This window comes from Puntigrus tetrazona, chromosome 15 (genome assembly GCF_018831695.1).
Source record: "Puntigrus tetrazona isolate hp1 chromosome 15, ASM1883169v1, whole genome shotgun sequence".
In the NCBI taxonomy this organism is placed as follows: domain Eukaryota; kingdom Metazoa; phylum Chordata; class Actinopteri; order Cypriniformes; family Cyprinidae; genus Puntigrus; species Puntigrus tetrazona.
The window spans coordinates 1319397-1347319 of NC_056713.1; the positions used below are offsets into that span (position 1 = coordinate 1319397).

The 27923-nt window shown below is 37.2% G+C and overlaps 2 protein-coding genes across 4 annotated transcripts; both read left to right on the top strand.

The window, feature by feature from the left end:
* The first annotated feature begins 1904 nt into the window (after positions 1-1904).
* On the top strand, positions 1905-4236 carry si:ch211-113p18.3. 2 transcript variants are annotated; one of them, XM_043258317.1, is made up of 2 exons: positions 1905-2673; positions 3586-4236. In XM_043258317.1, the coding sequence occupies exons 1-2, from the start codon at positions 2310-2312 to the stop codon at positions 3651-3653; spliced, it is 432 nt and encodes a 143-aa protein (XP_043114252.1). In that variant the 5' UTR covers positions 1905-2309; the 3' UTR covers positions 3654-4236. The 2 variants fall into 2 exon arrangements, with proteins under 2 accessions (XP_043114252.1, XP_043114251.1); XM_043258316.1 differs by having other exon boundaries at positions 1928-2685.
* A 1113-nt stretch (positions 4237-5349) lies between these two features.
* tnfrsf19 (tumor necrosis factor receptor superfamily, member 19) lies at positions 5350-27719 on the top strand. 2 transcript variants are annotated; one of them, XM_043259846.1, is made up of 10 exons: positions 5350-5684; positions 6593-6702; positions 6848-6958; positions 12866-13044; positions 14855-14940; positions 23092-23253; positions 24320-24442; positions 24613-24715; positions 24901-25136; positions 27139-27719. In XM_043259846.1, the coding sequence occupies exons 2-10, from the start codon at positions 6613-6615 to the stop codon at positions 27141-27143; spliced, it is 1095 nt and encodes a 364-aa protein (XP_043115781.1). In that variant the 5' UTR covers positions 5350-5684; positions 6593-6612; the 3' UTR covers positions 27144-27719. The 2 variants fall into 2 exon arrangements, with proteins under 2 accessions (XP_043115781.1, XP_043115780.1); XM_043259845.1 differs by having other exon boundaries at positions 5351-5684; positions 6610-6702.
* Positions 27720-27923: the final 204 nt, after the last annotated feature.

Sequence of the window (27923 nt, forward strand, 5' to 3'; positions counted from 1 at the left end):
TCTTAACAAGCGTAAATGACAACATGCATCCCACCTCTGTATTAATGCACACTGATTCAATTATTTTATGTCTGCGTCACAAAAATATGCTTCAAGCCTATGGAGTGGCTCCGGAATAATGTTAGTTATTACGAACCAAATACTCAAACAAATCATAAGAGCAAGCAAGTCAAAAACAAACAAACTGATATCAAAAATGACTTGACATACAGTTACATGACCAGTACCACTGGAAACCTCGAGTGCATGCGTTCAGATGCTGTATGCTTTGGATCACGAGCTGTTCCAAGCTTTCTCCATACATACTTCTTCCTGTCATTCCAGGACAGGTTCATCTTAATTTCAAAGAATATTTTTCCAGAAGTGGTCTGGCTTTTTGTTTTTATTTAGAAGTTTTACAATGTGAACAAACGTGACGGATCTGCCTTGTCCTGCCACCACCCAATCACAGAGCTCTAACTAGCCACACCTGCACCTCATCAGCCAATCACCTCGAGCACTATATAAGCACACACCACAGTCAGTGTCTGGGCTTGTATGCATGAAGTGGATGCTCTCTAATGCGCCTATGAAGCAAAAGTCTTCCCTTGCTTCTTGTGTTTCTCTCTGTGTCGCAGTCTCCAGTGTGTCTGTCAGTGTTATCTGTGATTGTGGCGTGTGCTTCATGAATCTCCTTCGACTTCCCTGTACTCCTGATTCCTGGAGAAGATAAGAACTGCTCCGTGTAACTGATTCCAGTCAATGGCTTTCTAAGGACTATATACTCACTTGATTCCTCTGCTGTAGAACTGCTCACCTGTGCTAATAAAGCTTATCATTTTACTTCCTGTACGCTTCCGTTACAATAAAATGGATGTAAAGCATTTCCACATCCTTCTGAGACCCAGGTGGAAAAAAAACAAATGTTTTTTGATATGGGAAAAAAAGATACTTAATTCAAATTGTTCAGAGAAAAAAAAGCCTTTTTATTTGATGTCCTCTGTAGGGGACACAACGTTTTTTTATTTTTTGTTTGTTTTTAAGTTTCAGGATTTTTACAACTTTAAGGCTGATTCTCAACTGTTATAACTAACTAAAACATTTTTTTTAATGCAATGTGTGTACAAATTTCCCTAAACTTGTTTTCCCATTAAATATCTATACACTGAATTTAATTTACATAATGTACTCTTAGGACAGCATGTTGGATTTTTTTTTTTTTGGCCGTAATGGGAGTAACTATTGGACAGATTTTTGTAATTTCTAATATTTCCATAAAAATATACATTTATTTTCCTATTCAATTGTCTCCCAAAACGCACAAACATGTTTTTAGTCCTGGTGTCCTCTACAGTGGATGTGTATAAAATGAGGTCCTGTTTCATAACAGGAAGTCATATTTGGTTTGAAATCCCTTTAACGTTTTCTTGAGATGTTGCTTTTTAACGAAGTGATTTTTCAATTTAAATGGCAGTTACAAACTATCATATTTGCATAAAGATGTACAATTTTTCACCAAATAAATTTTAGCCATCTTTAAAGACCTATCGAAAGGTGAAACTTCGAAAGAGTTGGTATCTCTGAAAAGCCACAAATGTACTCTTTACAGGACATCCAGGCTTAAAACTGTAACATGTGAGGTCTCAGAGAATATATATATAGAATCATACCATTTCTAGTCCTTTAGGGTTTCAGTTATAACCCAAATAAAGTTGTATTATAGCGCCACCCAGTGTTTGGACCGTGAAAACAGCTCGTTTTGCTGCAACCATGTGCATCTTACCCTATTATTTTACAGGGCGAGACTATTCAACAGAGACCCGTTAGAATACATTTTGATCAACATGGCATAAGCAACTGATTATATAAGAAACATTTGTATGGATGCCCCAAAGCATTTGCAGCTTGTTCAAAGAAAGGATAAATTGATTTTTTTTTTTGATGGGCACAAGTGAAACGATGTGAAGAAGCGACGGAGAGAAACTAATAACCTTATTACATTATTTTAGTGCTAACAGTTTTCTTCTCGTTATTTCCCCACAGCACTAACCGGAAGTATCGCACATATACAGAAAGGTCTTTCGCGTTAAAATAAATAATAACAAGGGGATACACCCTCAGGGCAGGTAAGAAGAAAATCAGAAACAACTTATGTGCGTAGATACCACCTTGTTTGCAGCATTTATTGATTTATTTCTCACTTTCGCGGCGTTTCAAACGGGGACTCGGTTTGAGTTAGATGGGCGGGATTTCCGGTTGGCGGTGTTTAGCGTGTACCCGGTCGATTTAACCTAACGCACGCCGCCAGTGTCGCGTTAAATCTCTATAAAATGTCTCTGAGAAGTTCTGGGACGACGTGTGCCGTTCGCGGCTGTCACCACAACCGAACGAAACTAAACCTGTGGCTACAACAGGAGTGTTACGATCACAAACCGCTCACGAAGTCGGAGTGCTCCTGTCCGCAGTGGTTTTCCTTCTATCGCCTGCCCGCTGCCGAGGAGGACAGGAGGATCTGGCTCAGGAACCTGTATTTAAAAAAGCCTCCGAAGACTCTGTACGTGTGCAGCTTTCACTTCGTCGACAAGAAACCCACAGCAGAGAACCCTTATCCGACCCTATGGCTCGGCTATTACAGACCTCCGGAAAAGAAACGCCGCAAACTGCAAAGAAAAGAAACCGGCGCCGCGTCTGCAGGTGTGCTGAAAGGTACATGCATGCATTTTAAGTTCTAATAATAATATTTCACAATATTAGTGAAACTAGAGTGTCCTGCTGAAAACAACAACAACAATAGAACCATGCCCAGAACACATTGTAATGGTTGTAAAGGGAGTTGTATTGGTTTTAATTGAAAGTATAAGGGTGTCTTCTGGTATGTGAAAAAGTCAATGCTTCATAATGGTAGCCATTTGAATTAAATTAAATCCATAACGTTATAACCTTAAAACAAACACTAAACCGTATAATTAGTACATGTTGTTTATTAATATTAATGTAAACGTAGAATCACACATAAAATAACTGAAGGACATACAAAATAAAGTGTAACCTTGTTTTTATATATATATATATATATATATATATATATTATATATATATATATATATATATATATATATATATATATATATATATATATATATATATATATATATATATATATATATATATATATATATATATATATATATATATATATCTGTATTTATTATATATATATTATATATATATATATATATATATATATATATGTATGTATATATATATATATATATATATATATATATATATATATATATATATATATATATATATATATGTATGTATATATATATATATATATATATATATATATATATATATATATATTTATATATATATATATATATATATATATATATATATATATATATATATATATATATATATATATATATTATGATTTTTTTTTTTACGTTTTCACTAATAATTGATTTTTGAATTTGAATTATTAATATTATTATTAATAATAATTATTAATATTATTGTTAATAATAATGATATATATATATTTTTTTATTTTTTTTTTTTTTACATTTTCACTAATAATTGTCTCTTTCCTTCCAGATGAGTGTGGTGGCACAAATAGTAAGGCTCAGGTTCTGGATGGACGCAACTCCGAAAGACCAAAATAATGTGCTTTATTGAGATCCAACATCAGCGCTACAAAGATTTAGGTTTCAGTCAGTGTGTGTGAGCGTTCAGTGCCTTCAGCAGAGCTGTTGAAGTGTATCGTTTTAATGACACTCATGAAACCGAAGCTTATTTCAGTAATATCTGATATGTCGCATCGTTTTGGAGTTAAAGCGTGTGCATGGACCGCTTGTCTCACAGACATCTTGGCTTTGATCGAAGCCACCTGCACTTCAGCGGGTTCCTCGGTAGGTCTGTTCAGAGAGAGTGCTTCATCCAAAGAACCTGGAGGCAAAAAATGAGAAAGCGACATGCTACGGTTAACCGACTAGCTCAGTCACGATTTTCTTTTATTGTATGGAAAAAAAGAGAAAAGGTTTAACGAAAGCATATGCTGAATGTCTCCATTTTGTGTTTAGCAAAAATAAAGTGAAATGATTTTTGCTTTTTGGGTGAACTTATGTATTGATAATGCAAATGATGTAATAAAGGATAAAGTTGGTTTAAAATGTAAAAAGAAAAGATATAGACACTGTTGCTGATCATTTTGGGCTTTAATAAAAATGTGAATTTTGAGAAATTAAAGTTTGTAAGTTTCTGCTTTATTCTGCGAAACTAATCATCCGTCATGTTGCTGAGGCCATGCAGACAATTTAGCGTGGTTTGTTTTACTCCACTGAACATTACAGACGGGAAATATTACATCCTGAAAATGTTAACAAATAAAACGTTAATGCTAAAGTTAAGAGAGTTCATAAAGAGCCATATGATTTTAAAATGAAGTTCTTGAAAGGAAGCTTTTAGTTATTTATTATGAAATTATGATGCTCGACTGTTCAGCAGATTGCGGTACGTTTACAGTAAATTATAATAAAAACAGTAAGAATAGGAAATAAAGGAATGCTTTTTTTCAGCAAAGACATTCAGCTGATTTCAAATAAATGACATTAATTACATGTTTAAATATATTTAAATATAGAAAAATAATTTTAAATTGTAATAATATCTCACAACATTACTGTTTAACCTTTACTTTCAGTCAAATAAATCCATCTTTGGTAGCAAGTATAGAGTCCGGAGAAAACGATTCAGATTTCTATTTCAAATCTACCTTCATAAGTCTCGATGTACATTAGTGTGGTTGTATGGTGACAGCATTTTTGATGCAGCTTGTTATTGTTTGACAAAACCTGACAGCTAGCCCTATTGTAAGATGTCAATAATGTTAATCATAAGACAAGTGCATCTGATGTAATCAATTTAGAGAATAATAGAGCTCAATTCTTGACTGTAATGCTATGAAATGACCAGCAGAGGGCACTAGTGCGTCTTTGAATATTAAAAAATGACTTCAGAATTTAATTGAATAATCATCGTCTGGACAAAGAGCAACAGCTTTTCACACATGCTCATTTTTATTAAACGCGTTTCCCGAAAACTGTGCGCTCATCTATTTTAATAAATACGACTCGTTTGATGTTCTGTAATTTAACCTAACAGCATTCCTATGCAAGCTCAACTCAAGCGCGCGGCAAATACTTATATATTTTTTATTTTTTTATTTTTTTGGAGCCAGTGCACGCGCGAGGTTTGATTTCAAGAAACCGATCCCGATGTGAAAAGTTTCCTCTCCCTGCGCGGAGACCCAGCCAATCGCTGCTCGCCGGGTGACGTCACGGAGATGAAAGGGAATTCTGCATCAAACGCTCGCGGCGGATCAGATCGGATCCGCTCCTGCCTCGGGATCGCGCGGTCGGGCTTCTCTCGCGCTCGCGGGTGCACGGATTAACCCGCGGAGGGAACCTGCAAGTGAACAAACGGGCCGGTTTAAAAGCGCTTCGGTCCAGGACGCGTCTGCGGCTTTGATGCGCATGCCGCTGGGAGATCGGATCGGGCTTTCCTCTGAGCTTTGACTTCGGGGCTGGACTCTGGACGGGTTCAGACCTCGGCGGCGAGCGCGCTGGATCACATCCCGTTCCCGAACAGCTTTCCGTCGGAGACGGCGATCTCGCGAGCGACGCGTTGATTAATCGGTAAGGAAAGTTTTGAGGCGCAGCTTTCGACTCGCTTCATATAAATCCTAAAGCCTTTAGAAAACTATTTCGTCCGGTACGGTGTTTTTATGCCGGGGCTCGAAAAAGGTAACCGTATTTTATACTTTACTTTATTACGGTTTGATTTCACGTGTAAGACAACAGTACCATAAGTACTGTAACATAGGTACATGAAAAATAATAACAACAAGAACCACAAAATCAACCAGCAGCTTGGTACATCTCTGAATATCGAAATTACAACAAAACTGAACATTTATTAGGTCTAGACAAAAAGCAGCATCTTATACTCATTTTTTATAATAATGTTAGGAATAATAACGACAATCAAAGCAACTACATAAAAAATAACCAATAATAAGCTACTAATAACTACTATACTAATAGATCTCTCTCTCTTTTCAAATGCATTTATTTATTAATGTTGAATATCAATAATAGTTGTTTAAATACAATATATAGGCTTTTCTACATTGCAGTGTTTTGATGTTTATTGCTTATTGGTTAATAAATATACCCCTTCTCACACACACACACACACACACACACACACACACACACACACACACACACAGACTCCCAGAACCAATCCAAAGCAAGCACTTTCTGAACATAACAGTATAAGCCAGAATGTATTTGTAAGTGAAATCCACGAAAATTGAGTATTATCTCATTACCAATATTACCCTATTTTTAATTATTTGCATCTGTATCCAACTCCGTCGATGTTGAGTCTCTTTAAATATTAAACACCCGCAGAGTCTACTGATACCAACACGCAGTGGTTAAAAAGAGGCTATTTATTTATCATAATCATTGTTTGCTCGGTGTTCACACAGTTATGAAAGATAATGCAAATAGCGTCCTCCATTAATCATTCATCAAAGGATTTCTGCGTTCACAGCGTATGTGGGAAAGACCTTTCACAATGCCCCGGGCTTTGATCCTCTCCAGTTTTCCTCTTCAGAGGATATTCGTCCTTCAGCTGTGTTTTATGGTATGTTCCGTTCCCTTTTTTGCTAACTTCACGAGTTAAAAAAAACGACCTATCAGCTCTAAAATGATGCTCACGTTCCGATTCGGTAAACCTCCAGTGATATATTAAGGGACAATTAACCGTGTTTGATTCATCTTCCTCACAGTTTGCAGTCATGGCAGAGGAGAGAAGAGACTGCAGGGAACAGGAATACAAGGATCACTTTGGAAACTGTATCCCCTGCCGGCAGTGTGATGCTGGACAAGAGCTATCCAAGGTTTGCCAATCCTTCGCCGGGTTATTTATTTATGCTTTATCTAATTCGAAACATTGGCGCACACATCAAAACTAGCATTTCTAATTTCCTAAAAAGATTACATCTCAGACATCATTTCCGAAGCACTCGGCTCCTTTGAATTGGTTCCAGTCGAGCTCAATTCTGGATTTCTTTTCCGTTCGGCGCCTACCGCAGCCGGATTAATGCTCGGATATATTTAGGTGCTTGTACTTTGAGTTGTTTTGAAAAAAAAAGACGAGTTCCCGTCAAGAGTTCACGAAAGACCTCAAGACCAAACTGACCGAAAGCAAAGAGTTCACCAATAAAGAGGGGATGCCAGTGTTTTGAATAGCTTGTCCCGACCAATTATTTATTGCTTCCTCCTTTTCATAAAGAGAGAGGGTAAACCGCTGGTCTCCTTTGTAGAGCTCTGGCCACGCTTTAATCAGTTACACCCACACTTCTGCTCGCGATCTTCTGTTTTTCCTTCAAGCCTTTTAATGTCATTGCCACCCCTGAGAGCTTCAAGGCCTCGTAAACAAGGCATGTTAAGAAATTACGTGGTTTTGGGCTATAAACCCAATCGAAACGGAGGTCTGGGGTGTTTCTGAATGGTGGGAATCACTACACGCTTTACGCCTGGGTAGATGCAGGTACATCTTGCTGTCGCTTCTTTTAACCACACGACTTTCATGTCAGTGTACACGAACACGCGCTTATCAGTTATACGCTTCAATGCTTTCGGCCGATTAATGCTTTGGGGGGCCTGAGGAGATGGTGAATGATTGCCCGCTTTTTTGTGTTCAAGCATGTGTGGTTTACCTCATTCTTTAGAGCCAACAATTTCACAAGTCACTTTGAGTTTAATTTCGACGTTAGGATACGTTGCTTGTCCCAGTTTAGCTAGCGGTACAGTACGAGTAGGTTTATTTTCCACAAAGGTACAAACACTCGGTCTCTGTGGTGTTATCAAAACATTGCTTTGTTTGTTTAACCGCCGCGACCCGCCCAACAACAGCATCGGCGGCTCAACCAATGGCTTGGGTTCGGGGGCGGGGCTATCTGTTTGTTGTGACCAATGGCGGATGGGAGGAGTGCTGGGAAACCTGTTTAAAAAGAGTCATTATTTTTACTACACAAATTACACTTAACCTTAGAATAAATGTGGTGACAACAGCAACACCTTTACATTTTTGGCATTTTAGCGTCTGACACTTCAGAAGCTCTTCTAGATGATTTGTTTGTACGAGAGATGACGCCCTTTTGCTGTTTCTCAGATCCACGACTAGTTAAACAACTTGTAAAACCCCCACCTACACACTGTCTTTCACCTAAAAAAAGGTGTTAACAGCCAAGTTTTGTTGATAGGCATGTTGTAATTGTTAAAGTGATAATACAGCCAAAAGTAAAATCATTTGCGCAGCCACATATTATTTTAAAAGTTTGCACGCATCAAGATCATTGTGTCTCGAGAAACCAGTCCGTTTGATTTAAGAGCGGATCAGTCAGGTGAACTCACCGTCATTAACGGTGTTTTAATAATGTTTTATGCATCGGTTGCCAGTAGTGACGTAGCAGCCAGTGTTATCTCACAACCAATTCGTAGGTGGCTAATTTCATACTAACTCTAAATATTTTTTTCACAAATCAGACAAAGAACGGCTTTGGACAGATAGGAGTTTGGAACAACACGAGAGTGAATAAATGGCGACTTTCTGTGCTTTTTAACTATTGTTTGAAATGATTCTGGAAGTAATTCAGGACTTTGATAATCCGTCAACAAATTAATCCTTATTCAGATGTGCAGTTTCTTCAAAACAGACCTCACACATTGCTGACTGCTAAGCGTCATAGAGGATTACATGCTAAGTGAAACCCGACTTGGCCGTCTTTTTTAGGGCCTTATTTGAGCATTTTTAATAGATTTTAGTATATTTCAGTTTTTTTTATTTTTAATATTTATTTTATAATTTTTTATAATATTTTTATTTTGTATTGGCAAACCAAAGTGTGTTTAAAATCATTGATTGCATTATTTTTATGACAATTAAATATGAATTAAATATAAAGTTTACTTTTATTAAATGCAATGCAATACTTTTTTATTTTTGTAACTTGTTCCCAAGTTTAATTTCTTTAAGCAAAATCTAATTACTTTCTTCTTTTGATTTGAGGTGAAATATGACCCAGATATGTTCTTGACAGGTTTTACGAGATTCACCCTTAAAGCTTACCTGCTGGGTGAAGTAAAAAGTTCACCCTTTGCTTAGATAGAGAGTATTGATGAGCAGGAGGGTTCAGGTTAATTTAGTAGTGTTTTTGGGTTTTAAATATGCTGACTTCAAAACGCTTGTGTGTCTGAACATGCTTTACTCCATCCAGCTTTCTTCTCTATCACACATCCATCCTGCTGTTTTGCTTGGCATACTCGCTCAAATCTGATCTGGAGATAGTGGAAAAATGGTACTTGCAGGTACTGGTTTGGTGAGTCGTCCTAGACAAGATTGTTCCTGGATGAAAACAGGCAATTGGAAAGAATAGAGGTGGCATTCTTAACTTTTCATTTAAATACATTTAATTTAAGTTGCACTGTACAGGGAGCTCAAATATCTGTACACAGACAATAGTTGGGTCGGATCACTGCCGTATTGCAACAAGCCGTAGGGAAAGAACAGAAAATGAGGGGAAACGTAATTAGGAAGTTTGTGAGCCAGATTCGAACCGCTATGGCCTGTATAAGCACATCACAAATCATAGTAAAGACTACTAAGCCACAGCTCTGACACACAAACACTTTCAGAGCCATATTTGGGAGTCTGAACCCTCATAGGCTTGTATCTGATGTCCAGTTTGGATTATGAAATGTTGCAAGCCAGATTCAAACTCCTATTACCTATATTAGCACCGCAGCCCACAGTCAGATCTAATAAGCCACAGCTCTGACACACAAACACTTTGAGAGTCATATTTGGGAGTCTGAATCCTCATTGGCTTGTATCTGATGTCCAGTTTGGATTATAAATGTCGCAAGCCAGATTCAAACTCCTATTACCTATATTAGCACCACAGCTCAAAAGGAAAGCTACTAAGCCACAGCTCTGACACGCCGACGCTTTCTAAGCTGTATTTGCGAGCCTGAATGGCTTTTATCTCAGGTCCAGCTATCTGTTTGAACTTTTAAACGCTGGAAGATCCCAGCAGCACACTCCAACAGACAAACCACAGGGGGTTACAGAGCTCCTTAGATTTCTCTTCCCCCCTTCGCTCTGTTGTTGATTATCTCTCCGGGAATGGCATCATGCCTTCAAACGGAGTGACCGTACCTCTTTTATTCACCTTCCCCCCCGATCCTTCATGCCCTGCTGGAGAGGACGGTCTTATATGGGCTGCGGCTGGGCAACAACAGCTGTCGTTCTGTTCAGGCAGCCTATATGCAGTCTTTGGAGGGTTTGTGTTGAGAGAGCCAAATCGGTCTGCTCTAACAGTGGCTGAACCCCATCTGATCCCCTGGCCAGGCTTTGTGGAGAGCTCTTGTCACTGGCTCTCTCACGCAGGCCGGTAATCCGTGTGTGCCCAAGCCGGGAAACTGGATCACGGTGTAGAAAGAAGGCCCCTGTTTGAAGCCGATCTCCACGTTAATGATATATGAGCCTCTTCTCTAATCCAGCTCAGTGTGGTGGAAATGCAGGCGGGTAAGGGCAACCTGACTTGTGAAGGGGCAGCTGGGAAAAAACAATAGCGCACGGTGATATCAAACCACAAAGGTCCTCTCACTTTTCTCCACGTGACGCTCCTCTGCTGGAATGCGTCTGGTGGGAACGGGATTGTTTGAGGAGATTTGTTTGTTTAATGGATCACAGTTACAGATTGTGCTGTTTATAAAGTTGAAGAAGCATCTTAGGGCAGATTTCTAAGATGTCTAGAAGCCTTCAAGGGACACTTGAAAGAAGCGTTGTATACTGACCAAAGCTGCATTTATTTGCTCAAAATTACAGTTGCGAAAGTTTTCATGTTATTACGACAATTTAAAACAACAGTTTTTATTTTTTTAGATTTTTTTTCACATTTCTTATTATCCGTGTTGAAAACAGTTGTGCTGCTTAGTATTTTTGTGGAAACCACAGTACTGTACCTTTCAAAAATTTGTAGTAAAAAGTAAAAAATTGCAAAGTAAAAAAAGTCACTGTAAAGACTTTTACAGTGAATCTAAATTTATTTAGTAAAATTTTCTAGTTAACAAAAAATCCTTAAAAAATGATCAGAATTTCTACAAAAGTAAAGACTGCTGTTGAAAATTCAGCTCGGCCATCACATTTATATAGAAATCAATTATATATTTAATTTATTTATATTAATTATATATTTTAAAATAGATATTCAACAAGAAACATTTTAGATTGTGACAATATTTTGTCCATATTCGGTGGGTTTCATTGATAAACGTCTTGATCGATGCATTCCGTTAGCTAGCCGCACGAGGCATTATTCGAATTCCGTAAAGCTTCGCTTCGCTTACGGTTTGAGAAATCTGGCTGGGGCGAACGCTGAATGTATTCCGGCAAGAAATGTGGAAAGGATTAAAAGCAAACAAGCGTATTCCAGATTGATTACTGTCAGTAGAGTTTTGAAAAGACTCTGGTATTGTTTATTGAAGTGGGTGGACCAGGAGGGGGGGGGTTGTTCTGAGTAATGCTAATTAAGCGCACTTAAGATTTCAGTTTAGATCCCGGAGCCTGGAAAAAAAAAAGAGTTTGCTTACATTTCACTTCTTAACGTCAAACTCAATGTGGCAAAACATAGTAAAGACCATTAGAACATCTTCCCAGATGAATTTTCTGTCTCATTTGTGAGCAAAATACCAGTGTTTTGCTGCTAGTTGCTTAGATAAAGACGACTGTATTTTGGTGTATTGTTATAATCCTCATTTAGTCATGCTCAGACACTTTCCCTGTGGTCTCTTCGTCGTGTTTTGCTTAGACGTCGCATGTGTGCTGTACGATCCGCCTCATATTATCCCACTGCACTGCACTGTTCTGCATCTCGCGTTGAAATGAAATAGGCCTGTATTTAGGGAACAATGCAAAGGGTGTTGTCTTGTTTTATTCAAGAGCGCTGAGAATTCTTCTCGACCCCACAGCTAGACACCGAGACCTCAGCTTTCTTTCACGGTCTGGATTTGCGTACATGCACACAGATCACTTTTTCGGGACGAAGCTCACGAAACTTGTAGAACATTTCTGGGTCATGTTTCAACCCTGAATGAGCGAGGGAAAGAGTGAATGAATCCTTAAGGAACATGAGGCCTAAAGTCGTTTGGAGGAACTGTATATACAAAATAATTTTAATGTAATATTGAAATGTGTGTGTGCATTCTCGATTCCGTGGTTAGAATCGAACACAAAAGCGAACATTATTGTGCAAACATGAACTTAAAGATTTAAACTTCAAATCTTTCATCTCCGTAAATCTTTTAGTTTAAGGCATTTCTTCTCTTTCCGCGTTACGCTTACCAAAACCTCTCAATATCAATATCCCTCGCACACACTTCAGCCGAAGAGAGGCCTGACGAAACCTCCGCAATAAACTCCCAATAAACCAACAATGGGCGTCCCCGTGGGCCTTTCTGATTCAAATGCGGAGCCCTTCGGGGGCCCGGAGCAGAAGGCTGTTCATTGATCCCGTGAGAGTCAGGGAGATTATTGCCTGTGTAAGATAGACTCTCTGAAAAGAAGCTTGGCCTTTGTTCAGTGGGGATCTCACAAACACACACACACACACACACACACACACAGTGATCATTATTTCATCTCGGCCTCTTGTTAGTCCACATTGGCGCTTTTCTTTAGCGCGGCTCTCCCTCGCCCTTCCCTTCCTCGGCAGTGAGATATCTTCCGTTAATCCTCGCAGGAATGTGGCTTTGGCTATGGGGAGGATGCCCAGTGTGTGCCCTGCAGAGCCAGTCGCTTCAAAGAGGACCGCAGCCTGCAGAAATGCAAGCCCTGTCTGGACTGTTCCCTCCTCAACCGCTTCCAGAAGGGGAACTGCTCCACCACGAGCAACGCCGTGTGCGGAGACTGCCTGCCCGGGTGAGTCAGCCATAGGAACGCAATTGTATAGAATAAAGCACGATGGGCGTTTTCAGAAACCACGGGCTTAAGTCAGAATATAATGAAGCTTCAACAGGGGGTTTTCACAGCGATGCTGTAGGAGAAGCATTTCGGGTTCCCCTAAACATTTTAATGATCTGTGCTCTTAAAAATAAAGCTTCCGTGTTGGCCATTGATGGTTTTATGAAGAATCCATGGGATCTTTATATTCCTCAAAAGATTCTTTGGTTTCAGATTACAAAAAAAATTGATTAAATTTTTAAAAACTCATAGTCAGCTGCTTTTTTATAGATTACATGATTACTAATGCTGTCAAATGATGAATGGCGATTAATCGCATTTAAAAGAAAAAAAGTTTTTGTTTACGTAATGTACATGTCTGTAATGTGTATATTTATTATGTATATATAAATACACACACATATGCATGTATATAATCCATATATATATATATATATATATATATTTAAAATCTATTAACATGAATATGCATATAACTTGTTTTCAAAATGCATACATGCATGTGAGTATATATATATATATATATATATATATATATATATATATATATATATATATATATATATATATATATATCTATTTAAACAAGATAATCTTGTAACATATTTATATAAAATACATTATATAAATATGTTACAAGATTATCTTGTTTAAATCAGTGTGAAAACGGAGATGGGTCAAAAGTAATCTAAAAGTAACGAGTATCTAAAAGTAAGTCAGTACACTAATGCTGGGTTAAATATAACCCAGCACTGAGGAAAATATAGACAAACCCAGCAACTGTCAATTTTGACCCAGCAGTTGGGTTAAATATTTTTCAATATTTAGAGTTTAAACAACCCAGTAGTTGGGGTTGTCTATATTTTACCTAGTGCTGGGTTGTATTTACCAGCACTTTTTCCTCCAGTCGCGAACAAAGCCAAAAAGTCCAGGTCAGGGAAATAAACCCGAGGCCCAGACATGCCCTAGAAGCTAAAACATGTCAGGTTTTTAAAGAGTTGCTTTTCGCTCTCGCTGCAAGAGCTACCAGTTTCCCCCTCAGAAGCATCCTGCTCCCACCAGATAAGTTTCTTAATAACTTTTGATTACCCATAATTAAGTGCTTTGGCACAGTACGACATGCTGAAGGCAGCTCTTCACATTACTCTCGAAGTTCATTTACGTCATTTTATAAAAATGTGTTCTTAGGGCTCTTACTGTAACTAACGCTGGAGTATTTCTCATGTTGTACTGAATAGTTCAAATAGTTACTGCTGTCATATAATAAGAAAATTTAAAGCGGCAAGATGGAATGCATATTTTCGTAATCCAACAAATAGAAATATGTCTTTTGTAAACACCCCTAAGTCTATTTTAATTGTAAAATGAACTTTTTGTTTATCCAGTTTCTTAATCGACCATAACAATAATATTATATCTATGAATTATATTCAGTTGGCGGTTTTTCTCAGCAAATATTGTTCAAAGGTTTGGGGTTAGGAAAGAAAAGTACCTTGTGGTCACCAAGGATGTATTTATTTGATAAAAATTCAATGTAAGCAATAATGTTTATGTCTCAAGCACCATTACTCCAAGTCTAAAGTGTCACATGGTCTTTCAGAAATTAATCTGATATACAAATTCTACTTATTACCAACATTGAAATATTTTTGTCTTTAATGAGTACAAAGTTCAAAAGCATTAATTAGAAAAATTAATAAATGTCTTTTCTGTCACTGTTTAATTCACTGTTATTGCTAAAAAAATAATATGCATTTTATTCTTTCAGATTTTACAGAAAGACGAAGCTGAGTGGATTCCAGGATATGGAGTGTATCCCGTGTGGAGATCCGCCTCCTCCGTATGAACCACACTGTAAGCGCATTTATTTATTACTGCGGATTAATATTTTATTATTACTTCAATCCTTGAGGAAGAAAATCGTCAGGAAAAGAATATCAGCATCAGAGCACGGTTATAGTTGTAATAAACATCAGTGAAATTAAAAGGTTGTTTAGTGACAATTTTGTCATATTTTGAATATTTTTTTTAGTAAATCTATATTTTTTTATTTGGTCTATGTAGGTTAGTTCATCTATACATATTTCTTTAATTTAAAGTAATAACACGATTGCAAGATTATCAGTACACGACCACTTCAGACTTTTATTTTATTTATTTTTTTATTTAAATTTTGGAAGTTATTTTCCACTTGACCAAAAAAAAAAAAAAAAACATAATCAAGTACACGATGACAGATTTTTTTTTCAGGGTAATCCTTTAAAAGGGGCCATCATACAAACAGCTGCATTAATAATAATCTGAGAGATGATGACCCACTCAGTCTCGGTGATTCATACGGCAGAGTTTTACAGTCGAATAAATGCCTCTTTTTTTTCTTTTTTTTTACAAGTCAGAACACAGGCGAAGGTAATAAACGTAACTCTCGTGGCTTTCCTCTGCAAACACACACTGGGTATGTAGGGTTTGACAAAGCGGCGCATTGTTCCGCGGCGGTCTGGGCTGTTAATTGAGATGGTTTTACCCACCGGTGAACGGCCCTGTACAGAAGCGAGCGACTTCCAGAGGTTTGCAGCCGGAAAGACCCCTGCGTGTGAAGAATTTGATCTCTGTGTACTCTCTGGATTATTGTGTAATCATCATGAGCTATGATTTGGGTTCATTTTAGTAGCGTTTTACTAGAGGACACGGGTATCTTCTTTGTTTTTAGCTATAAAGGGTACTATCTATAAAAGTGATATCTGATTACCATGGCTGTGGCTTTAACTGGCATCAAAAATAATAAAATAATGTAAAATGTAGCATTTATAATGTAACATTAAAAAAGGAATTTTTTTTGGTTTGTACATAGTTTATTGATAATGCCATACATTGTGTGTACTTCATTATAGTTACTACATGAGTTCTTTTAATAGCTACCATAAATTATTTCTAAAGCGATCATAGATTGTATTAAATGTCGTAAAATAAAATAAAATACAATTAAATAATTGCTGTAAATGTATCATTTTAAAATATTAAAAATAAATTATTAAAAATAAATTGGTTGCTATACAGAGTATTTCTAAGTAGTAAGTAGGCTGAGTAAATAAATGCATAAATTAATAAGTAAGTATGTATATATAGCTACTACTTTGAGTCTCTTCTTAATGGCTACCATGAATTGTACACTGTTGTAACTGGAATACATGATCGAATGATATAAAATAAAGCAATAAAGAAAGTAAAATTGTACATAAAATAATAAATATAAAATTGTAATTAATTTAATTGAATTAAAAAGAAATGTTTTTGGTTACTACACAAAAGTATGTCTAACAGTAAATAAATGAAAGAAAGAAAGAAAGAAATAATGAATGAATGAATGAATATACACATATGGCTACTACTTTAATAGGCAAATTATAATAATTGTCATAAATCTGGAATAATACAAAAAAAAAAAAAAAAAAAATATATATATATATATATATATAAATAAAAATAAATAATACAAAGTTTAATTAAAAAAATTAAAAAATAAAAAGCATACAGAAGAAAAAAATAAGCCTTGGTTACTAAATATTTCTTTGCTGTTGAGAGAAGTGTCTAAATGCCAAAGAGTTGACATGTAATTGTTGGTTGTCATGTGCTAGAAACTTTTTTAAAAAAGTTGTAGATATCAGAGCAAGAGTTTTTTCCAGCCAAGTTTTAATAGATGTTCGTTTTGGACCGGGGACAAAGGTTTCGAGTTACAGTATATTTTCCTTAGTTTTTGAAGCAAAAAGCTCAGTATTTCCGTCTGTAGCTTGACTCCAGGACCAGATCTGGTGCAGGTAGCTGCTCGGGCCCACTGTGCGTGCAAACGGATGAAAGGACTCCAGACCGTTCCTCTCCTCTGGCATTATCTGACAGAGGGTGGTGAAATCTCAAAGGCCCTCGTGTCGGCCCGGGGCGAACACACAGCTGCGCGAGAAAGAGGACCATAAATCCAGAAACACTCCGCTCTCTTTGGCCCATCCTGAGAGCGAAAGGAAGAAAACACCATTTTATGGGTTCCTCTAGCTGCTTTAATGTGTTTCATCTGCTGCTGTCTTTTCTTGTCATGGGATAGCTCTAAATATTTGGCAAAGGCCCTCACAGCTGTCCCATCTAAGCATCTGAACTGATGTGAAGCCAATTTATGAAGGGGTCACATGAGAGCCGGGCGGCTGCTGGGCCAGTAATGGGTGAGAGTAATAGAAGCTGGCATTTTTTGCTTTTGCGAACACCTCTGTTTTAACTTCGACTAGGATTCAAGCCCAAAGCCGCCGAATGTAGACCCCCGGAAGCAGCCCGGCATGAAAAGAGACCGCTGCTGTGCTGTACTTGGATGTATTTTTCATCGCGGTGCTGTTCAGTCGTGGGAAGATCTTTTATGCAGGGAATCTGTTTCGTATTGAAGCTTGAACCGCGGGAGTATGAAAGTAGTTGAGTGGTTTGGTATTTGACCTGAAGGGGATTACATCACATTGGCTCAGTCCATAGATCATAATTAGCGATGGCTTTCATCTTGGAGTCTCGTGTGTCTTGCGGGTCACTGATGGACTTATTTGATTAGTCTGGGGCGATGAAGCACTGCATAAAAGACAATCCTCTGATTAAAAGAAAAACTGAAAAATGCTCCGATCCAAATTGCTTTGAAGTATTGGTAAAAACTCTTACAAAAATACAATAAAAAAATACAAAAAAATAAAAATAATATATATATAGCGTACATATCACATATTAAATATACACAGGTATATTATAAAATATTCTATAATTATTATTATTATTATGAAGTGTTGTAAAATAGTTCAATTGAATAAAAGAAATGTAAATTAAAATAGTTGTGTTTTGCAATGGTAGTTTTTTATGGTTTGGGTGTTTGGCTTGAATGCTTTTAGCTTCTTAGACTTTAATATACTGAACCGTGACTCGAGTGTCCTGTGCGTTTTACGTGAGAAGTCGCCCGTGTGGGTCTGTACGGGTTATGATGCTGCCTATGTTGTAGACAGCAAGGGCACTCATAGAACGGAGCCCATCCCCACCGACATGAAAGCCCCGAACGCAGCAGCTAATGAAGTGAGTAATGGTGGCTCTTGTATGGAGCGTTTAATCATCAAGCCGCTCGGAATCTCGGGATCTAGATCAACACGGTCTTCTATACTACACACCCCACAGTTGTTTCGGGCTCAAGGCCATGTGTTCGAGTGTGGCATTCTCTAAAGTCAACAGGCGCTCATATCAAAGAGAACAGTCTATTGGCTCATGGAGCGCAGAGCAGCGATAGTATCAGCAGGTGAGATCTTTTCAAGGGCCGCCCTTTGTCTGTGTTTGCTGCAGCTGTGGGCAGCTGATAAGAGGGGAAAGGTTTTGGTTTTGGGGGGAGGTGAAGAGAAAGAGGACAACGCACAGCTGGGCCAGATTCGCCGGCATTGAGACGTGACGGTGTAGATAGAAGTACAAACTGTGAGGCCATTCTGCCGTCTTTTTTCCGTTTTCTCGCATAATATACACACATGCAATTTATCGCCTTCAGAAAGAAATTATAGGGTGCAATGGGATCAGGAGATGATGGGGGAAAACTTCGCATTCACTCACAAAACATGTGCGTTCTCTCGTGAAAACCGCGTTAAAGCACTAACATTTCGTTTTTGCCTCCTATTATTTTTTCTCTGAAACGTTGTGAGCAAATGCAAAATCGGACATCGTATTTGAAATCATAAATCATATTTACGAATTGAAGGCAAGTGAACACCGCTACAAAGTTGTAATTAGAATTTAAATTCGCAAATAAGACCCGTTTAAATTTGTTAGGGTTTGAATTGAATTATTTCATTTACACTAATGCATCATTTTCATCGACAAATACATCTGTCCTAAGATTGAATAAATGAAATAAATAAAGCATAAAGGGAAACGTCATATTTTCTCGTTGCTTATTTGTCATTTTGGAAAGTAGACTTAAAGCGATAGTTCACCCAAAAATGTCAATTCTGCCATTAATTATTCACCCTGAAAAAAGACTAAGACCTTTGTTCGTCTTTGGAACACAAGTTAGGATATTTTTCTGACCCTGCAACGTAACTGAAATGTTCCAGAAACGCAGTAAAGACACTGTTAAAATAGCCCACGTGACAACAATGGACATCAGCCGTAATTTTATGAAGCTCAAAAATGACGTCAAAATATTATGACTTAATGCTGTTACGAATGCACGTCAAAGACTGAAACAGAAGGAAAAAAAGTGTTAAATAGTCTTTTTTTTTTGCACACAAAAAGTATGAACATAAGCATGAAAATATGTGTTTAACACGTGTTCTCAAAAAAGTTTCTTTTGTCTGCTTCTTTTGTCTCTCCAAAATGTATGTGCGACAAAAGTCTTTAAACCAGTGTTGTATCTCTTAACCCACAAACACTACGCTGAGTTGAGCATCTAAAATTTCTTCTCAATTGTTTGTTGTTGTTCTACCTCATTAATTTCTTTCACAAACTAAGTAATGCAAAATACTTCGAGCGTATGAAACTTCCAGAGAGAAAAATTTGTTCCCTCGATATAATGATGTAGGTAAACCTCGTGCAAAATGTAGTTGTAGTCTACTTCCTGTCTGTACGCAGTCTCATAAACATGTTGCAGGATGTTATGTCATGTTATGGACAGAGACACTTGGGTTTTATTTTGAACAGTATATATATATATATATATATATATATATATATATATATATATATATATATATATATATATATATATATATATATATACCTATAGTTTGCCTATTTTATAGTATAAAGGAAGGCATATTCAGACAGTCATAGAGACTTCTTTACAGGGACATAAAGTAAGCACCTAGCAACAACTCAAAGAACGTACCAACCACCTAGAACGCTATATCAGCTTACTAAAAACCCCCAAAACACCTGCAAAAACACACAGAAACACCTTGGCAAAGCTAGCTATCTTTGAAATCCGCTGATGCTTTAATGCAATGAAAGAGATCAGTCGCTATAAGACTAAATGATGAGCTCTGCACGTATAGTTTTGATCATGTCTTCAAACGGAGCGCACAAAGGCACACATCTCTAACAAAGAAACTTCTTTTGAGAAGCTCAACTGATGTTGACATTGTCTCACAAAGAGCACTTGTATCTGTGAAGGCCAAGCCCATGTTTGCTTAATGATTAATTTACCATAGAGCAAATAAAGAACGCTTGTGTCCATCCGATGAAAAGATGTTGAACAAATGCCTGGTTCATATTTAACTTCATCGTGGCAAAATAATAGGCAAGTATAAAGAAGTCCACAGGCTTTATCTCTGTGTGTTGTAGCCTTTGTTTTCCGAAATCTGACCGTGTAGGATTTGGAAACAGGCATGTCTGTGCCGTCGCTGTGGGTTTTGATGTATTCCGGCCTTACGGATTGCTGCCATTGAATGAAAACAATGCAAAAGTCTTTTTCAATGACTAGATTTTTGCTTTTTTACCTAAAGAAGTCTTTGAAGCCTGTGCAAAACCTATCAAGCTACGAAGCAACAAAAAAGTAACGCAAAGCTAACGCAATGCGTTTCTAAAGAGTGATTAATCGCGATTAATTGCTTGACAGCACTACTTACGATATATTGCGTTACCCAAAAAATGACGTTACTTAGTTACGCAATATATTGCGTTACCCAAAAAATGACGTTACTTAGTTACGAAATATTGCGTTACCCAAAAAATGACGTTACTTAGTTACGCAATATATTGCGTTACCCAAAAAATGACGTTACTTAGTTAAGTAACGTCATTTTTTGGGTAACGCAATATATTGTAATTAGTGCTGTCAAGCAATTAATCGCGATTAATCGCATACAAAATAAAAGTTTTGGTTTGCATAATATATGTGTGTTTTCTGCGTTTATTTATTATGTATATATAAATGCACACACATTGTTATATATAGAGAAAAGCGACGCGTTTTCAATTCCAAGTCCGCATCGCGGGCGTTCTGTTAATTGATTAACTTGCTACGGAAAGAAGGTACGCTCTTTAAAGCTCGCCACACAGCCGTCTTTCCAGCCCTAAGTGATGGACACATTGATGCACACACCAGATAACATGATAACCCCAATTATCTCAATGACTTAATAGTCGGTGTCAGAAGAACACGGACCGTAAAACCCCTTCTTCAGGCTAGATCAGTCACTCGATAGTCCCTCGCTTTTCCTCAGATGGCGGTTGACTTCAGGGTAGGGAAGGCTCTCTAGACGGTGACATCAGACTTCTTGTGGTGCCTTCAGACTGTGGCAGCTGTTTTCTCAGGCTGATTACACATTCCCCAGCCCGACTTCAAACGTATAGCAGTGACCGCCCTCGGCCTTGATCTGCCTCTTAATAATGGGCTCGCTAGACTGGCAAGTGAAGGCCCGACTGGCCCGGGGTGAAGGGGTGAAAAATTATCGGCGGGCCGGGAATGTGCCCTTCACCTTCAGGACATTTCTGCTATTTAAACCGCGTTTTCTTTGGAGACGATTCCCAGCCGCAGCGAGAGGAGATCTGCGACACGCACTCAAGCCGGGGTTTTGGTTTTGGCAGGTTTAACGGAAGATGAGACAGAACGGGTCACACGGTGGGATGAATGGAAAGCGGAGAACGCGAAAGCCTCTTCAAATAATGTCTGGGTTTTCAACGCTAGGAGATCTTTAAAGGAGCTGTTGGTGGAGGTCTTTCCATACAGTACTGACGGGAAAGTTCTTTTGCGTTCTTCGCTCAGAGGCAAACAGAAATTTAAATAGTTGTCAACGGTGTGATGTTTGCAGACATCTAATGTTCCGTGCCTGATCTCGACTTATAAGAACCATGGAAAAGATTTCCACGTGAAAGAAGGTGCAGCCTTTTCTGGAAAGTTCGTGCCTTCAAGCTGTTTCAGACCACCAAAATTTTCCTTCTCAACCAGATTTGTTTAAAATACCCTCTCCAATTTTGCTTTAAAGTAAATTGGGCCTGCAGTGTTATTTTAGTTTATATACTAGGATAATTTTTATTAATATTATTATTTTATTAATATTCATATTAACTTGTCATATTTTGACTGTAAAGGAATAGTTCACCCCAAAATTAAAATCCTGTCATCATTTACTCATCCTGGAGTAGTTCCAAATCTGTATGAATTTCCTCGTTCTTGCAGAAAACAACCAGAAATTAATTTTTTAGGTTAACTATTCCTTTAATTAATTAGAATTTTCTAGCAATTATGTACAATTCTTTTAGCTTTTTAATATTGCTATTTTTTTGTTTATCATCTAGTTTTTTCATATGCAATAATTGTTTTAATTAATATTTGAGTTAACTTTTATTTTTAATATTTTTAGTTTACTTCATTTGAATTTTTAGCAATTTCGTTAAATGGTTTTGTAATTTTTATTAGCTTATTAGCTAAAAGAATCGTTTATAATGTAGTTTTTATAGTTGATATACTATATTTTTTAATTCATATTTTAGTTTTTATTTTTAATGTTTTAATATATTTCATTTTTAATATGTTCAGTTTTATTACATTTTCAGTTTTAGTTTGTATGTATTTTAAATTATTTTAGTACTATTTAGTACGATTTCACAACACAACATTTATAATTTTTTATCTAATATTACTATTTTTACTTTGCTTTATTTTAATGAACAAAAGTAGTTAATGCTTCCATGCGAATTTGTAGGATTAAATGTTTTACTCATTTATTTCAAAGAATTTTTCTTCAGTAGGAATCTTAGCAGAATGTCGATGTAGCTCTTTTTTTATACAGTAAATGTAAATAATGGATGAACCGGTTAAGCTTAAAAAAAAGCCTCAAATGGGTGTTTTATGTTCCCATTTGTCCTTTTTTTGGAACTTGACAGGTCCTGGTTAATATTTAAACAACACGTTCTGTCCTTTTGTGTTGCACTTACTGTCTGAGAGTGAATAGTAAAAATTGAACCGGAGCCCCTCGGTGACCTCACTTCCTCTCTCTGCTGTGTATCTGTCAGGTATGGGGCGAGTGAACTTTGTCCCGGTCCAGCCTGCGGTGACCAGCCCCAGAGACATGGCCCTAGCTGCGGTCATCTGCAGTGCGCTGGCCACCGTCCTGCTCGCCCTCTTCATCCTGTGTGTCATCTACTGTAAGAGACAGCTGCTGGAGAAGAAACCAGGTGAGATCATGTGACGGCGTTTATGTGGGAGTTTCTTTAAACAGCGTTAAAGTATAAGTATTTATTCGCTGGCTGCGTTCCTACTGTTATTACATTTTAGTGTGAACTGCGGTTAGCACAGTCAAATTAATTTTTATATTCTGCTTCTCACAATTTTACTAGGTATCAGATATCAGTTTTTTTGTAATGATATTAACTGATCTGGCAACTTAAAGCGAATTGACTATATTTTTGAATAGTTTAATATAGTTTGGATTACCGCTATTAATATTTTTGCTACCATTCAAAAATGTTTTTGGAAAGAAGTTACTTTTACTGCATTTTTTATAGTAAGAACAGTAATATTGTTGTTTTTAATTTGAATATAATTTAAAATGTAATGTATTCCTAAGCAAAGCAGAATTTCTTTAAACGTAAAATAAAACATTTCGATCTTTTTAAAAGATTGTTAAAATTTTTACTGCCATTTTTAAAAACCGATTTAATGTGACCTGACTGAATTACATTTTTTGTGTGTCTTTGATCAAAGCAAGGCAAAGTGCAGAGAAACGAAACAAACTAATCCAAACATTTCAGCAGCATCATTTAGCCTATATAATATCAATAATTTATTATAAAATGTTGTTTTTTTATTATATTACCGTTGCTGCTATTTAAGAAATAAATTTAAAAAAATAAATAAACATAATGCCGTACAATACAGGGTTTTTACTATGATTTTAAATGTAATGCAAAGCAAAATCTTTTGAAACAATGTTAAAATCTCAAATTCTTATTACATCTCTATTTTTGATCAGTCTGTTGTATAAAATTAAAATGAATAAAAGTACATTTTTCTTGTTTTTTTTTAACATACTAACCCTAAACAGCTGCATAATTTTTATAGTAATATATTTATATCAATCATTTATTGTACATTGTACATTTATTGTACTTTTATTATGTTGCTGTTGAAAAAAAACTAAAACAAAACAAAAAAAAAAAAGTAGAGGGTTTTACTATGATTTTATTTGATGGTTTAATCTTTGTCTAATGATGCACTAATGAAACTGTTTTTGTGTCTCAGTTTCACTGAGGTCCCACGAGGGTCCTTACGTGGGCTCCGAGCTGTCTTGTCTGGACCGGAGGGTCCTGGAGTTTTCCCAGCGGCCCTGTTGTCACTGCCGCCACGGCTCCGGACAGACCTGCGGTGAGTTTCGCACAGCTTTCAGACGTTTTAAGGCTGCCGAGGAGGTGTGTGTGTTCTCTGGACCAGTCCAAACATGTCAGTTAGCCAGTAATCATCCGTCAGATGAGCATTTTCTAAAAGACGTCACAGGAATTTAGATAGTCGTGACATTAGATCGGTGTGTTCTCCAGGTCCCGTGCACCTGATCCCGTCCCTGTGCTGCGATGACCCCTGGAGCCAGAGCCGGGGCCGAGAGAGCCGTCCCTATCACTCTCAGAACAGTCTCAATGAAGGGTGGGTCCTTCACACATTCATTTACAACCGCTGACAAAATTCTGTCTTTTTTTTAACAATAATATCGTGTATTACCATTTAAAATACAGTAACTAAAATTTGCGTCGCATTGGAATTTATTTCAAAATTCTGTTTATTACAGCTCCAACATTGAGCAATAAAGGCATGTTTTTTTGTCCGAACAGACTGGTGAATCTATCACTGGGCGGCAGCCGGGCAGACGTGGGATGTGCACCTGAAGAAGCCTGGCCGCTCGTTCAGACCTTCACGACCTCGGGCGGTCCCTCAGGGTCCACGCGGAGATGCTCCTCGTGCGACGAGGATGAGGAACGAGACGCGCAGAGCTCGGGCCTGACCCCAGCTGACCCCGAGGATGGCTCAAACTCTCGGCTTCTGCAGCCTCAGCTGTCTGCAACTGAAGGTGAGTGAAGCTTTGAATCAGTGATTCAGCGGTCCGTTCACGATTCTTGAATGAATCAGCCGTCTGAACAAATCATACTGGTGCTTCAGTTTCATAGTAGCATAGTATCTTTTCCCAACAGTTTCATAGTTTCATAGTAGTACAGTATATTTTTTCCAACATTATATATATATATATATATATATATATATATATATATATATATATATATATATATATATATATACACACAGTATATACCACCAAACTCACAACATTATGCTGTTATAAGTTAGCATGCGAGTGTAAATGCATTCATGCTATATTTCAGCTACATTGAACTGTCATAAATGCATGCATCTGAATCAGATTATGCATGCATTTAATATGGTACAGGGAATAGGTCAAATAACTTGAAATATTCGTATTAAGTCAACACAGCAATGTTTTAAAATATGTATTTTTTTACATTTTAAAATGCAATAAAAACAGGTATTTTAAATTGTAACGATGTTTTATAATGAGCAGTTTTCACAGTATTTTTAATGAAATAAATGCGGCCACAATGTTATCGTGACGCGCTGAGAGATTTATCATGAATAAGACCTGAATTATATTACCAATCAATCAAAATTTCGTAATAGAATTTACACAGAATTCAAGACGCGAGTCGATTGGAAGCCGAGATGTCGAAACGCTCCACTTCTGTGTTCGTTTTTATGAAAGCCAAAGCAAATGAGCGAGTGACAAACTGTCCGTGCCGTCGAGAGCCGAGGGTGGTGTGTGTAAACATGCGATCGCAGGAGACAAAAGCCTTGTGGTGAAAAGCCGAACATGAAAGGCACTAATTATTCAGTTCCCTTTGAAACGCCTAAAAGGGCCCTTTGTCAAACCGGTGTGAAACACGTGAGGTCATGCCTTCCCTGCTTCGTTAGCCTTCGAAATGAGCTTTAAACACCATAGATCAAGATGTTTGGGGTTATAGAGTTACATAGATTTATGGTTTTGTTTCGATATTAAAATTTGACGTGAGATTATGAAATAAAAAGGAAGATTAGAACAGTATAAAAAAATGATCATCAGGTTGTTCCAAATATGAATGAATTTTAATAGAACGTTAGGGTTGTTTCTGACCGTATAATGAAAAGAAGTAGGGGCTCTTAAGCTTAAGAAAAACCAAACATGAAATAGTGGTCCAAACATGCATGACGCGGATGGAAAAAAATGCACCCAATTGTTGAAATCGAAAATATCTATTCCTCATGTCGTTCGTAAATCATGAAATTAAGACACTTTTGATGAAGTCTGAGAGCCGGCACGTTCAGGGCCCAGAAATGTAGCAAAGATGTCATTAAAATGGCTACAAGAATAATTTTGCGTGCAAAGAAAACAAAGTAATAGCTTCATTCAACAATTTCTTTCTTTATTCTTCAATTTCTGCGTTAGTCTTCAACTTGTGCATTGATGAAAGGTATTTCGAGTTTTCATTTTTGGGTCTGTCTCTTTAAGAATGAATGACTTTTCCATATAAAGATTTTTACCAATCGTTGCCAAGTTTCATTCATTTTATTATTTCAAGGCCACTTTTGATTAATTTATTATTGTATTAATAATAAATTAATAAATGTATTATTAATAACATTTATTTTTAATCAAGTTAAATTGTTAAAAATGTGAGAGAGCTTCTGACGAGCACAAAAGACCACGGGTCTCCTTTATGAATAAATGAATCTCCCAAATATTCACGTTTGATTCATAAAATGAACTTACAAACAGAAAATGCACATACGCCTCTCTTTCTGATGTGAAGTCTCTATTAATCGCAAATGATCTTCAACCTGCACGTTCCAGTCCCCATTCACTTGCAAAAGAAAAAAAAAAGCGAGCCGCCCCTTTAAGAGACTGCGCTAATAATTCCCATAAATTAAGAGGCTTCACGCAGACGTGTTTTAATTTACTTTTGAATGATTAGGTGCCAAGCGATTAACAAGTTGGTTCTTGCGCTCTTTCCGTCTCGTTCCAGGATGACCTGCTCTTATCTCACCTGTTGTCGGTCTCCGAGAGCCACTCTGGAGGCAGAACGAGCGAAGGAAGATCCCACCTCAGATTACATCAGGCCACACACGCACTGAAAACGTGTGTTTTGCCGTCATTCTCCAGCCGTGTGTGACGCTAGCCAACAGCGGCCTAAAGAGACTTTATTAATGTGTAAACAAAACCACACGAGACAAAAGATGGCTGTCTTTTGAACAAAGCACTAGATAGTTCTGCACCCCAGCACTGACTTAGCCGTCGAGGCGGGCTGAAGTCAAGGTTCAGCTGCAGGTATTGGTTGCAGTCCACCTGAATGGTTTGCATTGCTCTTTGCAGTACATTCCAGTTCCATAGATCAAACTGCGCTGTGTGTGTGTGTGTGTGTGTGTGTGTGTGCGTGTGTTGAATTGTAAATACTGTATGATAGGAAATAGAAGGACAACTTTTTTTCTATGTAGATACTCATCTTGTGCCTTCGCTCTTGCTTTTCGTAATGATGTATGGTGAACTCATACAAACCTTACGAATCGTGTTGCTCATCAAATTTGTAAATAAAACTTTATAAGATTTGCTGGAGTATTTAATGACGATATTAATCAACGCGCGGATGCTGTAACACCGTTATAACCAATATTATCTGAAAATGATACAAAATGTTGTTTCAAATATTTTAGATAAACACTAGGAGATCTGAGTAAATTAATATCAGCCTTATTCGAGTGCAGATAATATAATGTTTCATTACTATACATCAATATTAACACACTGTTATAC

Coding starts and splice junctions, on each gene's coding strand:
- tnfrsf19 (XM_043259846.1), top strand. CDS start 6,613: ATGTGGGAAAGACCTTTCACAATGCCCCGGGCTTTGATCCTCTCCAGT. Junction 14,941..23,091: donor TCCTCCGTATGAACCACACT/GTAAGCGCATTT, acceptor TGTATCTGTCAG/GTATGGGGCGAGTGAACTTT. Junction 24,443..24,612: donor CGGCTCCGGACAGACCTGCG/GTGAGTTTCGCA, acceptor TGTGTTCTCCAG/GTCCCGTGCACCTGATCCCG.
- si:ch211-113p18.3 (XM_043258316.1), top strand. CDS start 2,310: ATGTCTCTGAGAAGTTCTGGGACGACGTGTGCCGTTCGCGGCTGTCAC. Junction 2,686..3,585: donor GTCTGCAGGTGTGCTGAAAG/GTACATGCATGC, acceptor CTTTCCTTCCAG/ATGAGTGTGGTGGCACAAAT.